Raw genomic sequence first — 15,231 nt, forward strand, 5'->3', positions numbered from 1 at the left:
TGCATTATTCCATACTGATTATAAATGTGCATTTAACCTTCATTTTGCTGTCCAGGAAGCCATCTGAACCTTGACAACCTGCATATGGAATATGCATTAAGATTATGAAAAAAAAAAGACTTAAATAGCCTGAGGAATGGGTGAATATAGGTCCTTGAGTGGTCCAAACACAGTTTTGAGAAAGGAAAGCATGTTGCTGGAAACCATTTCTGGCATAATAATAATAAAAAAAAACAATCATTTTAATGAAGAGGGAAATTGCATTTGTTCCAGGGTATGTGCTGTCTGTACTCTCTGGACAACTGAAGAGCAACTGACAAAAACATTCTCTTCCCAGCTGCTGCATCCATGTATAAAATATTAAGGCCAGCAGACTTAAAATGACATGTTTCTCAATATGGACATGTGTAAAAGAGCTGTAATAAAAGAACTGCATCTTTCATCGAATTTTGCTGTGGTATATTCTGTTCAATTAGAAGGATTTAGTTAAACCACTCTGTTTTTTTTGTCCCCTGCCACCAACATCCCTTGCTGTGGGGGAGTGGCTGGTGTGGAGAAGCATGACGAAGCATTGTTTACTTTGAATCATGTGTCCAGAGTTACACATCACTTCACCCAGCATATTTTTTTAAATTGCAAAAAATTGTAGGGGGAATTGTGATGTTCATGGTAACGTAGAGTGTGCTTCACACTGCATATTAGAAAATTACTGCACCTTTTTTTGTCCTGTATCATATGACTTGCTATGTGTGTGTGTGTGTGTGTGTGTGTGTGTGTGTGTGTGTGTGTGTGTGTGTGTGTGTGTGTGTGTGTGTGTGTGTGTGTGTGTGTGTGTGTGAGTGAGTGAGTGAGTGTGTGAGTGAGTGAGTGTGTGAGAGAGAGATTTATCATAGTCTGGCTCCACATGAATAAGTACATAAAGGCTAAATTACTGTGCTGGAAAATGGAATCAGTCCACCAACATTTTAATTGCTTTAATATAGAAGACAATATGAACATCAAAAAATTCTGATTATTTGAGTGCTTTGTATCCTCAGAAATAATTGCACATAAAGCACAGTTTAATCAGTCTAGTGGTTAACAAATCTTGCTACCAAATGATGCCAAGTTACCTCTTACTTTTATTCACTTTAAATGTGGCCTGGTACAAAAGAGGGTAAGAGATTGTGAAGTTGAACTGACCTGAGAATGGTTATCTCTGTTCTAGCTGTACTCTGCTGTGATCACCTTTTCTTTCCAGAGGTCAGTTAGCTGAATGAAGCTTGGTTTGAATGAATTTCATTGGGCAACTGTGCTTATGACTGCAAGGAGCACTGTAGGGCATCCCAGGTGACAAATATCTGGAAATCAGCAGTGAATAATGAAATGCTTAGGTAAGACTGGTCATCACTGCAAAGAACACCAGACATGGCATGAAATGTCTTCCAAATTTGGATCTACTGACAAATTGGTTTCTTAGCTGCAATATTCAGAATTTCTTCTTGCTTTCTGGGCTTAAGGAGGATGCAGTGGCCACTGTTTGTCATCCATTTCCAAATGCTTTTTGGGACTATGCACTAGTATGAAAGCATGCATTAAAGCTTGAATGTATGATTTCCTCAACCTGGGCTTTCTTGAAAGCTATAACAATGAATGATGCAACATTGCACAGCCAGTGCTATGGCTTCTCCTGTTTCCAAGGCAACAGCTTACAATGCACATGGTGGTCATGCACCACCTTACATGAGTCCTAAAAATAAAAGCACTACAAAAGGCTGCAGACCCCCAGTGTAGCCTTGCGTCTGCTGTGCTCATTAAAGTCTATGAAACCTTGTTTGATCAGGACCAATAGTAATTTTTCATCAGCTTACACTAATGGTCTTTGTAATGATGAGCGTTAATGATTAGAGGGGGTATCTCCCTCAATTATAGAGTGGATGAACTCTTGTTATGCAATTGATTAATTGACAGAGGTGCTGCAAGTTCAGGAGCCTCTCAGTTGGAAAGGTGTAGGAAATACTGCAGTCAGCAAGGTATCAGCAAGCACTTAGAGTGCCAGAGAGTCTAAGAATAGAAGCTGTTTTTTTCTTGGCCTTCTGTTTTTCAGTGTGGCAGCATCGCTGAAAGGTCAAGATGTTGTTTTAGCACACAGAACCACCTTTGAGTAACACAAGACAAAGAACGTGTCTTTTCTGAGAAGCGTGTAAAGAGACAGCAATCACTTGCTAAAGCCTGCCCAAAAAACAATAGCATCGATCAGGGCTCTGCTCTGCTTCAGACAGGACTAGGGGAAAATGCTCTGACAGATGTGGTGATCATAGAGGGGAGACAATTGCATAACTATAAAGCAGTTAATGGATTGAATATTTAAATTACTGCTTTCATGTGCAAGTGGGTCCACCCAAAGTAGCTGATTAAAGCTTTTGGTGGACCTACGGTCTTTCCATTGTCTCTGCATAGCCATGAAAGCCACTAACCATTCACATTATATAAAATGATTCTTGGGAAGTTGAAGGTTCTGGGTGGTTGTATTTCTACAAGCCTTATTAAGTGTCACTATAAAATATCACAGGAGAAATGCTGATGAAATGCCAGGATCAGATTTAGCCTTGGCCTAAATGAACCAATCTTGTCATGGCATATTTGTTGTCATGTTGTGGCAAATCTTGGCCTAAATGTGTCTGCTAAACATTAAGGCTATATATCCAAAATCTGGGCAAGCAGCCAGATCTCTCTACATCTCTCTCTTGCGATCTCTCTCTCATACAAAACACATGTACACATGCATTCTATCACTGGCTGTTTCATAAACCCCCAGACAGTTTCTATCCTCTTACAGGTCAATTCGGAAGCATCTCCAGCAGAATATCAAGAAAGAGGTTGAATGAGACTCCAGGTACACTCTGTCACTTCCAGCGCAATCACATATTTTTTATGACTTTGGAATGTGTGTTGCGGTCATTTTTAGACATCTTTTATTGTGCAAAAACGGAAGGGTTGGCACAATGAAATTGGAGTTCCATGTAAATGGTTGTGTGTATTATTGTGAAAATTAAGTAAATGTAACAAGAACAAGACAGACCAAAACTCAGCTCAACATTAAAATCCAATGATATTGTTTATTATAGAACAGTTAGTTCTTTGATTAGACGATAGAGATTTCATGAGTGCTGATATAGAGTATAATGGTACTCTGCTTTACAAGTGCATTTTATTAACCCTTAATTACAATTGTTATCTATCTTAGATTGTAACATTTGCTGTTATCTCATCAGAGTCACGTCATCAAATGATTTGTCAAAAGACTCATATTTTTCTGTTTGCACAATAAATGGGAACATGCAGATAAATGTACATTATAAAAGTAGCCGGCCTGTGGTAACATAAACCTCCACAAAGTAGCAACCTATGGGAAAATGTTTGTGTTGTTTGGTGACAGTTCAGTACCAGTCCATTTGCGGAGCTATTTGTGTTGACAGAACCAAATAAATTAGTAAATAAACAAACAAATCATAACATATTGTAGATTATTAGTGTTAACTAATAAATGGCACTTGTGGAACTGTTGTATAAAAGCAATATCACATGTGATATTGTTTGATTTAATCTCTGGCAGAACTGGCAGAACAATAAAGGCTAAGTAAAACAATCCACACCCACCTCTTGTAACTTCTAACAAAACTCAGCCTCTTCCCAGTGAGTGACTAAAATGACAATGCAGGGATTTCCAGGATTACAAGGCTTATCAGGGGAGCAAATCAAATACTATAGGCACAACTATATAACATAATCTACCACAGGCACCACCCCTCATCGTATGGATACTGTATAGCAGAATATGGATATGATTATAAGTGTTAATAGAAGTGCCATATGGTAGACTCAGAAGATCCTAATTATTCATCACACTCTCCAGTATATATTTCACTTTTCCCAGTCCTTTTACACAGGGATTCAACTTGACTTATAATTGTGCGTTGCACATGCTTTTCATACATGTGCCCAAAAAGGTAACACCTTGTGTTTCTGTTTGTCAGGGCTCCTTTATCACATAAAACCAGGTTGCGCTGGGTTATCTTATTTCAGCCAATGGGCTGCGTGCTGCTAAGGCTTTTTCATGAGATTAAAGGCACTAATGCTTCAGATTGCAGTCATAATTCACAGAGGCCCTTGCGGTTGTGAGTTACAGCTCAACAGAAGTCACTGTGCCACTTTTGCCAGTTACTGAGCCCTTTTGGAAGTGTATGCTGGAGGTTTCTTGCTTCTTGGGGAGGTTACTGTTTCTTTGTTCTGAGCATGATGTCAAGACAACATTATCTTATCCATTGTACAACTTTCAAGTTCTAAAATGTCAGATTGACCCCTTTTTTGTTTCAGTTCATGACAGATATCAGCTGTAAGCATTTATAAACATAGGCAATTTCCTGAGATAGTGAAAAATAAAAATAGAAAAATAGATAGACTGTTTGTAAATGAGAATGTCCTAAAATCTAATCTGAGCTCCCCAGAGTATGAGCAATAATTCTTTTCAAATAGCATTTTGTTTCAGTTCATTCCTTTTAAGAATGAAAGTCTGTGCATTCAGGTAGTGGAAATCAGGGGTAAAATCAGTGGCAGTTTGATCTGCAGTGATAGAGGTGCCTCAATGATCTACAGTGATCATCTTCACACATTTTCAAACAGAAGAATGTGTAGCTGCAGTAGTCTTGACAGTTTGCCAGTTACACTCTGATGTGAATTGACAATGTTTAGGGACAGCTGCCATCATCCACATTTTTAGAATGAATTCTCTTGTTTAGCAAGGGAATTTTGTTGAAGAAATTTTGTACCACAATGATGTGATTATTTTTTATTGAAAGGAACACAGAAATAAATGTCACACTGGAGTAGTGTGTATAAAGCAAAATAATTTATCAGTCATTGCACAGCTTATACTGTGGGTGTCAATACATATAAGGACCTAAAGGTTAAGGCTGAATCTAAGGATATTGTGCTGGGTGGCGTGTCAAAGAAAAGGGTTACACAAGGGAGTATGCCATACTAACAATGACCAATTTTCTATATGATCTAACAGGAATATATATATAAGAAGTGAAAATAAGAATCAGTAACTACAACAGATAGCACCCTTTTACAAAATATTTTTCATATCACAGAAAGGAACTACTAGATTGTATCTCATAAAATTAATACATTTTGGATATATAAATTAAATTTGTTGTATAATCATGTTGTGATTATCCTGTTCCATGTATTTAATTTTTTTAATTAATTCCAGTATTTAATTTTTTACCATACTGATGTCATGACCAAAATAGACTTCTATATCATTAATTTTTTAAACAATAAACCATAAAACATCACATGAAGCGTGTTATTCTTGAAAACATTTACATTTTTTTATTCCAGTTAAAGAAAAAATACTTGGTCAGTTCAGTGCATGGCCCAGCTGACAGCCAAATGTATACACAACATCTTAGCAAAGTCTGCACAGGCTCAACTCCATTATCCTTGTTGATAATATGGCTACAACCATATTTACTTGCTAAACTCCACCTGTCCTCCAGCACTAATGCACCTCAAATGACAGCAGCTTGTGGGCATCATAACTCTAAGCATAACTCATAACACATCAAACAGAATTGGCAAAGCACTTCTCAGCATCTCTGCAGACAGCAAGTGTTGAATATATCAGATTGGCTTCCTAGAGTGCTGCTGAGGTCATTCTGTTCTGATTCTGAGTTCAGCTTCATGCCATAAGTCAGTGACCCCTTGTGTGCTCACAGTCTGTTTAAATAGCACCTTGGCAATAAGTGTCACAGAACGCTCATCTCCCGCGAGTCATGTGGTTTGGCCCGCCACGTACAGTTGGGAGGATCCCACACCTGGACCTTGTCCTGTCTGTGTATTTAAGCTGTTTGATGTACTTGGTCTTGTCTGCAATGCTGTGGACCTGTGCTTTGCTGGCATCTTTGCTGAACACACACAACAAGAGAGAAAATGTAAGGATTGGTTTATTGTAATAAAAAGAAATTTAATGTGGTTACAATAAATTTAAAACAACAACAACAACAACAATAACAACAACATAATCACCATCAAAAAGTAGAAAGATTAAAGCAGTTTCAATAGGAACTCATGTTTTTTGCTTTGATTGTTTAAAAATTCACCTGCTGACAATCTGAGGTTGACGGTTTATAGAGGAGGCATACCTCATTCCACCGCAAGGGATATAGCGCCTGCCTCGAGCTGAAGGGGTATCCTGAGGCTTCTCACCCGGGACCTAAATCCACATCAGCATCACTGGGTGATGACTCTCCAGATAATGAAGACCAAATGTTCTTTCATACTTTGTTTCTAACTACTGGGTCTGGGACTGCACTGTGCAATATCTATACCTTACTGTAAATACAATATTTGAACTATTATAATGGGAGATCACAAACTATTTACTAGGAGACAACTGTATTGCCTCATCTTTTTGTACACTGACATCTTTAATATATGATTTTGGCTTAATATATTTGCTGTATATACATACTGCTGTGTACAATGTGTGGTGCCTTGCACTGCTCTGTACTTTAGTATTTGTTTAAAACATTTGTCTACCTTGTCAGCTCTGAGGTGGGTTTCACTAATACTGTGAATAAGTTTAGTGAATAAGCTTTGTTTAGTCAGTAAGCTTACAGCATAGTGGCTGAATGGAATTAAAAATCCTAATCATATATACAAATATATGTGCTGAATTGTCACCTTGGATTTCAGAGTGAGGACAGTGGCCCTGATGGTGGGCAGGTCTTTGGTAGGGATGTACTTTTCCACCATCTTATCAAAGTCGTGATGAGACGAAAGGAACAGTAGCATGCGGCGACCAAAGTACCTGAGACAAATAACAGCCCCGTTCCCATGAGAGAACCATGAGGGAGGAACTTAAGGGTGACTCACAGCACACCAACAAATTGTACCAGTCTACTACATTTACTACAATTAAGCAGAGTCCAATATTTATTAGTATATTTATTTTACCAGGACACAATTCCAGTTGCCAAGACACTCTGTGTCTAAAAAACTTCTATTACTCTACAATTTAGCTGCATTTGCTGACTTCAGAGTGTCATAGTTGGGAGACTAAAAGAATAAACCAAAAGATTACTATCTGGGCATGTGAAAAGCTTTGATAGTTTTCCATCTGATCCTGGTACCAACCTGGTTTCTTGGGAAGAGTCTTGCGCCAATTTGGAGACTGCAGGTAGAATTCGATTAGTCACACCTTTTGTCCCAGACAATAAGCGGTCAGCGCCAATCTTTTCTATCAAAGTAGCCAAATGCTGAGAAGTGCACTTTCTTACTGCAGCATTCAAATGACTTTTGAGGAGAACACAAACGAGAAAAGAGAAGGAAATATTTAAAGGCACTCAAAAAAGTATGACATAATAACAAATATGTAGTAATCTAGTCAATGTATACAGTGCAATGTTTAACTCTTTCATCTTTAAAGTAACTTAATACACTTATCTATGAACTAAAGGCATAATCAAATTATCCTATTCTATTTGATGGCTTTAAAAAAAATCTTTAAGAGGATAAATCAACAAAAATACTGTCCAATGCCAAAAAACATTTCGAAACACCAAAGGATAAGTGAAAATAATAGCAAACAGCAGCCAAAGCGCTCTCATTTGTTGGCCTCTTGACTGCTGCAGCTAGATGAAAGCTATAGCTGAAAGCTAACTGCAAGTTAACTGACCCGAGTCCTCCAGCGAGAAGAGCGTTCATGCTTCGGGTGGGGGTGCAGTTCTGCACCATGCAGTCCAGGGCTGTGTCCACATCCTGCCTAATAAAAGCATTGGACTCTCCTGCTTTGTGGAGGAGGACCTTGGCTGTAGCTTCCACCTCCTGGTCCATACTTTTCTGCAGGCCAGAGTACAACTCTCCCAAGGTCACCACCGCCACGCGTGACACTCCAGAGCGTAGGTTCTGAACCTGGGGGAAGGAAGACATTCCAGCTTGTGTTATGCCAAGAAATGGCTTCATCACTCATTATTACAGTTAAATATGGCATCTAAAATGCCCTTAGATTAAAATTATTTTTATAATAATTTCAAGCATTATACTAACTTTACTGAAAGATCTGTGTAGTTTTTGGCAGCAATGTCTCAATAACATAGGCTGATGGTGTATGACAAAAAATTTAATGGTATTATAGGTTAATTTTAGGAATCAGACAGATTCACAGGAAGTTACAAGGAGTCAGACGCAATAGTGAGCAGATATAGTCACTTACCTCTTGATTAAGAACAAGGCAGACATCATGAAGCCTACTACTAAGCACATCAGAGTGATACCGTGCTAAACTACGCATGAGTATCAGGCCATCAATCTTCTTCTCCCTGTATGAAAATATTGGACAAACACAAACTGTAAAAGTAGGTTATCATAACTGAAAAAAGATTATGAAAGAGGGGACAAAAGGAAAAAAGTGATAGTGATAAAATCACTTTACTAATTTCTAAGCATATGTATCATATATGCAGAAAATCATAAATTACTAAACTGTTTTACTTGACCCTAGCCAAATGCGTCATAATTTTACAGGTATGAGATTTACCAGTCATCAGAGCTAAGCAGTCTGAAGCTCTGAGTGACAGCAAGGTCCGGTTTAGAGAACGGCCGCAAAGCCAGCTGCTCATGGGGATTCTTCCTGGGGGTTCCTGGTGTGAGTTCATCTAAAGAGGAATACCGCACCACAAACAAACTGACTACTTATTTTAGGGCTACCAGTTCAACTTTGTTTCAAATCAACTTGACTGCAAAACATAACATTATTCAAGATGGCCAACTACATTTAATGGCCTTGCACAGTATTTTTTCTCCTTACTCAAAATGTTGTATTAGCTGGAAGTATGTGATTATCTTCATACTTCTGCTTCAGTTCAGTAGTTATTGGGCATTGTAGAGTGCATAAAACAACCTCTAATTGTTTTATTTTTTCTATACCGCCTAACTTCTATTTAGGACTTACACTTTATGTGGTGTTATCTTTGATGTCACAGATAACACTAATTGACTATAGGGAATCATAAGCTATGTAATATTGCATATACATGAACTGTGAAATCAACTGACCCTACTACACTTCAATCACTGCACATAGCTCTTTTCAAGGAACAGAGATGACATGTACATACAAATGCTCAGTTTTTGTATACAAACGGGAAAAGGGTTACTCTACATTTTATTCCAGAAAACAAGACCAAATCAAGGTTGCTCAAATTTCTTTCTGGGGTCTAAGTGACACCCAATACAAGAGTTTGTAGCAAGCATTTTACTGTGAAATAATTTGCAAACTGAGCTCAATACAGCTCTAGATTTGCCTGCCGACTATAACTGAAACACAACACCTTTCCCCACACTTACTGGAGGTAATATTGATAAGTTAGTAAGTCTTTGATATTAATTAACAGCCATTGTTTTCATTCGACACTTTATTCAATACCGTAGCAAGTAATGGAAAATATAACAAAACGTTAGTACATGCAAACGTTTGCTAATTTTGTGCAATTTGGGTCAACAAATGTATTTTTTATAACGTTATGATACACCAACACTATTTGAAATTGCCACCAGTCTCTGCCTGTCCCATGTTTAGCTCTCTCCATGCGTAGTCAAAGCCTGTTAGCTAGACCTGATTAACCAGCCGAATATACGCTAGTTAGCTAACGTTCCTTAATAGCTTTAATGTAAACATGATCAATATGTAATAAATGCACAGATGATATTGCTATAAATGTATTCTTAAAATACGAACTGTGGTGTCCTCTAATTGATTAGTCTATTTAAACACAGCAAGGATTCTGCTGTTGACCAAAATCCCTAATAGCTTTTCACACAGAGGCTGTCAATGAATCCTCTGAGGTCCACGCCCAAACAGCAGAATGGTAAAAGGACAACACTCTTTTTAATGTCGTTTTATGGTTTAAAAAAATGATAGTAGGAAGGTGACTGGAATATTTAACATTCTTTGGAATATATATGGTTGGGTTTTTTTTTGTTTTTTTGCATTTTTAAACAAACAACTGTGCAGGGCCTTTAAAACACAATTGTGTGATACAGCGTTTAGAGCAAATCTATTTACTCAAGAGCAGTGACCATGCATGAAGCGCAGAATAACAGGTGACACTCACCAGAGCAGTTTGAAAGGGGTGGACATGCTCTGTTCAGACTGGGGGCTTGTTGGCGTCGTGGCAGCATGCGTCTGGAAGGAGCCGTGGGAGGGCTGGGACGAATGAAACTTTTGACCAGGCTTCTGGGTGCGTGTGTGCTGTTGGGGCTCGAGGGCAAATCATCCAGGAGTTCAGCCTTCGTGGATGCTAGAACACTACCGTTGCGCTGCAAATCTGATGGGAAGGAGATTAACAGGCTATGGTGACTACAGAGCTTCCATGAGTCTCAGTAAGCACGAGGAGGAGCATTCATTGAGGTCAACCGTTACCTTTCAGAGATGCCGTGTCGTCTGAGCCCACGTCAAATGCCATGTGTCTAAAGTTCTGCTTCAATCGTTGCATGTTCTGCCACTCCCCCTGTATAGGCGGAACTTCTTGCTGCTCCAGACGATGTTGATGCATCTTAACCCTTGCAAACCTAAACGGCTTTACCCTCTCCAACAAATACACATACATGAATAACCACATAGCATCTCTATTCAAGACTGTCAATCAGAACCTGGAGGACCGGACTGAAATTATGCAACGTAGGAGTCAATTTGCATTAAAATCTTATCAAATCGTTATTTTATCAAAATTTTACTGTCAAACTGGCAACAAAGTCATTCCATATCAACAGCACATTCAAAAACCACTGCTGAAGTTAGGAAAGATTAAAGTAAAGGGAATCAATAAATATTAGCAGATTGTTCAATAAAACAAAATAAACATTGTCTCACCGCTGCTTTTTCTGGCTCAGTGCTTTCTTCCGAATCCATATGGCCAGCTGAAACAGCATGGCCATACACCCCAATCAGTGGCTCCCTGGGGGGTTTTCTTACCAACTCCTCCTGTTCTGGGGACAGAGTCACTCCAGGGTAGCAGGGAGCACCAGTGAAGCCAAAAACTCCTGTCATGGTGGTAAAAAAGTGTCAGTTTAAGGCAAAGCCACATCAACCTCTGTGTACTTCACATATGGAGAAACACACCAGTCAAAAGTGAAGGCAGCTGCATTACAATCACAGTAAACAGTTTACATTTTCATCCTGTAATTGGCATCCTTGTTACCAACTATCAAGTTCTTACTCAAAATGTGATTAGATATCACAAAGATATAACAAAGAATAACTGAAAGCAAGACATCCATTCCAGATTAAGTAGAGCTCATGTAAATGTGTGACCCAACAATGATTCAGTTTCTTTTTTTTTTTTAATTGAATCCTGAAATCTTACATTTCAATACAATTTGATATTTCAGTATGATTCATTTTTAATTCTGACACTGCTAAATACTGAAGAGCCAAAAATGCTTTGGCAGTTTCCCACTGAACAAAGACACATTTTCTAAGCAATGTAGCTATGCCCTCACCTGTTTTATCCCCCCATGAGCTGGGGTCCCTGTGACGAGGGATCGTATCTCGCTTGTTGGGCCATGTATTGGACATGGACAGTGAGGAGTTTGCATGGCATCTACGAGGCAGGGTGGGAGTCAGCTGCACTCCCGGAAGAGTGGCCAGAGGGTAGGAGGGCAGCAGAAAAGACCCGGGGGGGGGTGGATTGGAAGGAACTAAAAAGGTGCGCTCTACACTGGGGTTACCAGACAGCAAGCGGTTGGCTTTGGGCAAACCTGTATGGAAAAGAGCATCTATTCTCAAGAGAATCTTCCATGACTATTCATTTGGCAGCAAATAATGTTCAGTAGCTCCTTTCATTTGACACTCAGTGAGTGAAGTTTATGGTCAAGTGATGCCTTGATTCCAATTATTCTATTTAGCAATATTTTACAACAAAACAAATCTATTGCAAAAATTATGCAAATGTGCTATTTTCTACATTTTGTATATATAAATAAAGTAAAATCAACATCAACAAGTCACCTCTGTCAGAATCACTGAGATTAGCTGCTTTTAAAATATCTGGGTCCGCACCAAGGCTACCGCTTCGACAAAGTCTACCCACTGTCTCTCTTTTCCATCCTGGAGCATCGGGCTGGAAAGGCTCTACTGAATCTGGAGAATGAAACAGAAACAGGAAACTTGAGGACAATTTGAAGCATCAGCTCAGCATATGTAACTAATAGGCACACATCAGACTACAAATGCATACCAAAAAACAACTAAGCGGTAAACAAAAAGTGAGCAATAGCAATTTAGATTTTATAACTAAAGACTTTAACATAATTTTAAGAAAACTTAATCATATGGTTACATTGTTTACAGGAGACCTCTGTAGGCTCTTCTTGGATTTGAACAGTGCAGGTGGGATCTTTTATCAACAGACTGCAATAAAAGATTCAAGTCTAGTCTTGCCTGCAGTCTTATAATGTCAATGCCAACTAAAATAGGACTTGGTAAAAATCACAAATTCCTTACATCACACAGACCGCTGCAGCACACCAGAGCTCAACACTGGCCTTGTTTCACCCAGCATATTAAAGAAGCCATGTTATATAGATGATTGCGTTTGCAGCCATCTAGATGTGGTATCAGAAGCCAGCAAAGCAACATGACAATGTTTTGTTTGTTTGTTGGGGCGGGTTAAAATAATGACAAAGTGACAACTATAATCAATATACATGTATAGCCAGTATTATACTAAGCTTCTATATCAATGGTAGGAAGCATTATCATCCTAGGCTAAACAAAACTGCCCAACAAATAATGTGTTTCACCGTAAACCCACCCTGCATGTGGGTGGTCATGGTGCCCACTCTAGTGTGCTCTACTCAGTCATCTACAAACATATCACTGCTAAAATTAGTACTGGAGCATGAAATACACTCAAATTCAGACTTCCTCTAGTGTTTCTAATAAATACTACTCCCATGTTTCATAATCCACACACTGCTACATTGTGTTAATGCTTCGGTGTGGATTTTAGGATATTTTTCATGATGCCAAATTTTTTTTCCATAAAGTACAGGAATATTGAAAAGTACTGAAGAACGCCCATATTAATAGCAGCAGTCCGAATACTGATAGAAACCCACTTCAATGTATTCCATGTACTCATACACATTTAAAACTTAACAATGAGTTAACATTTTCATTTCATGTCTTGACCTACATGTTACAAGTCTGGGTGGCATGTTCAAGGACAAATGTCCAGATAAATTAACACACACACACACACGCACGCACGCACGCGCACGCACGCACGCACACACACACACACACTAATTAGCTAGATAATTAGCTGCTAATTTAAGGTGTGAAAATGAAAGCATGAGTAAAGGCAGAAACAGTAAAAGACACAAGAGACATGGGAATACAAATCAACATGTATTTATAGGTTGTATGTTGAAAACCTAGTAAGAAAATAGGACAAATCTAAAATAGAGGACACAAAGAGAAAACAAAGAGACATTTACTTACCAGAGTTTGTGCCACAGTTTTTCTGATTCAGCCTCAAGGAGGTAGTGAGATCTTCCACACTAAACTAAAGCAGCAACAACAAAAAACAGTCCCTTATTACTGAACATTTATAAGTAAGCATGTAGCAAACCATGATATTCCTTTTTTTAAATAGACATCTGTTCTGTTGTAGCTCAGTACACAATGCTTTCTTAACAAAAATGTACAGGACATTGTGCAATTTTATGCAACTAAATTACAATGAAAATAGTACTGAAACAGTTCAACATGAAAAATAATGGGGGTCATGTTATAAAAATGAAGTGACTCAAAACTTACACATTAGGCAAAACAGTTCAGGTCTGCAGAAGGGCAGTAATGTAAGAAGTAATGTTGATGGAAATTGGAATATGGAATAGAAAACTTGTAGCCTAACACAAATAAATAAGATTCACAGCTACATAAAGGAAAAAAAAGGTAAAGTAGCTTGTTGAGTTTGGAGCTGCATTCAAAATAGTACATTCTCTCATTTTTAACCTTATTTTTCCTTTTTTGTAATTCTGTGTGTGCATGTAAAATTAACTTCATGAGGTAATCACCCACCTTATCAGATAACTTTGCATTTGATGCACTGCAAGGCTGCTTGTTTACTAAACATGGGAGGAAAGACCTCTCCCAGGGTAGCTTGTTTTTCGCCTTCCTAGCGCTAACTACTCTCTTGTGTGACTGGAGGCCATCTGTAAGAGAACCAAAGCTGCCGTAGCCACTCAGTCGATCCGAATCTGGTTCTGTGTGGTGGCTCTGTGCACTGTTAACTTTCCCTCCATTAATAACCCAGTTCAGGTCAGCTCCAGAGCCAAACTGAGGTATTCGCCGTTGACCAGGCTTGGGGATGACCAGTGCGTATTCCACCATACCATCTGCAGACAATCGGGGGAGAATATGTCTGGCTCTTCGTGCCTGTACTGCAGCCATAAGTCCCTCCACATCTCCAGTGAAGTCCAACCTGTCAATGGCCTTCATGAGTAGCTGTTTTTTTCCTGTGTCAAGACAGCAGTCAAAAACAGCAAAGAGCTCCAGAGCAGCATGTCGGACCCTCTTTTTATTGTCTGCAAGATAAGGAGCCACTACAGAACACAGATTAGGGATATTGAAGTCTTTTCTGGGGTGTGTGAGCATAGCAGCTGTGATGATGTTGATGACATCTTCTCTGACTCTGGAATTTTTGTGCCTTAGCTGTCCTATTACAAGTTCCAAAACTTTCTGTGGACCTACAATCCTCATGAGGTGACGAAAAATATTCATGTACTCATTCCGGGGAACAGTCCGTGCGTCCCCCAAAGTTTTGAGGGCCACACATACAATCTGTTTATAATGTCTGTCCACGGCGTAGTCCAGGTTTTGAACCAGGAGGCTGATAACCTGTAAAGTGCCATACAAGACTTTGAAGTTTGTATCATCCAGAAGTCTACGTAAAAAATTGATGAATTCCACAATACTGTCAGAGGAAACGGTTTTCAAGTCCAGCTCTGAAATAATGTTCTTCAGCTCTTCTACCCCATTTGTTCGGCTCTGGTAGTTCTCGTGATCAAGGAGTTGTTCGTGTAACTCCGGCGATATTAGCGCATAAATCATCATTGATCAGACTCATTGATCCAATCACTGATTTGGAAAAGCAATATAGCCAGTTGGCTAGC

General features: G+C 38.9%; 1 protein-coding gene across 1 annotated transcript; it reads right to left on the minus strand.

The window, feature by feature from the left end:
• Positions 1-5,806: 5,806 nt before the first annotated feature.
• LOC145656899 (TOG array regulator of axonemal microtubules protein 1-like) lies at positions 5,807-15,231 on the minus strand. Its single transcript, XM_081709810.1, has 15 exons — positions 14,138-15,231; positions 13,575-13,619; positions 12,288-12,297; positions 12,059-12,190; positions 11,551-11,808; positions 10,924-11,091; positions 10,472-10,642; positions 10,164-10,376; positions 8,588-8,705; positions 8,264-8,369; positions 7,727-7,962; positions 7,186-7,344; positions 6,733-6,859; positions 6,150-6,262; positions 5,807-5,954 (listed from the first exon to the last, which is right to left on the minus strand). Exons 1-15 carry the CDS (start codon positions 15,170-15,172, stop codon positions 5,807-5,809), a joined length of 3,039 nt encoding a protein of 1,012 aa, XP_081565936.1. The 5' UTR covers positions 15,173-15,231.

The sequence above is a fragment of the Electrophorus electricus genome, unplaced genomic scaffold (assembly GCF_041902795.1).
Source record: "Electrophorus electricus isolate QZ-2024a unplaced genomic scaffold, ASM4190279v1 Scaffold96, whole genome shotgun sequence".
NCBI lineage: Eukaryota > Metazoa > Chordata > Actinopteri > Gymnotiformes > Gymnotidae > Electrophorus > Electrophorus electricus.

What these genes read in the sequence shown, in the direction of transcription:
- LOC145656899 (XM_081709810.1), bottom strand. Translation starts at nt 15,172, where the DNA reads ATGATGATTTATGCGCTAATATCGCCGGAGTTACACGAACAACTCCTT. An exon ending in ATGCAAAGTTATCTGATAAG is followed by an intron (nt 13,620 to 14,137) that starts GTGGGTGATTAC and finishes TTGCTGCTTTAG; the next exon opens with TTTAGTGTGGAAGATCTCAC. An exon ending in TCCTCACTCTGAAATCCAAG is followed by an intron (nt 6,263 to 6,732) that starts GTGACAATTCAG and finishes ATGTGGATTTAG; the next exon opens with GTCCCGGGTGAGAAGCCTCA.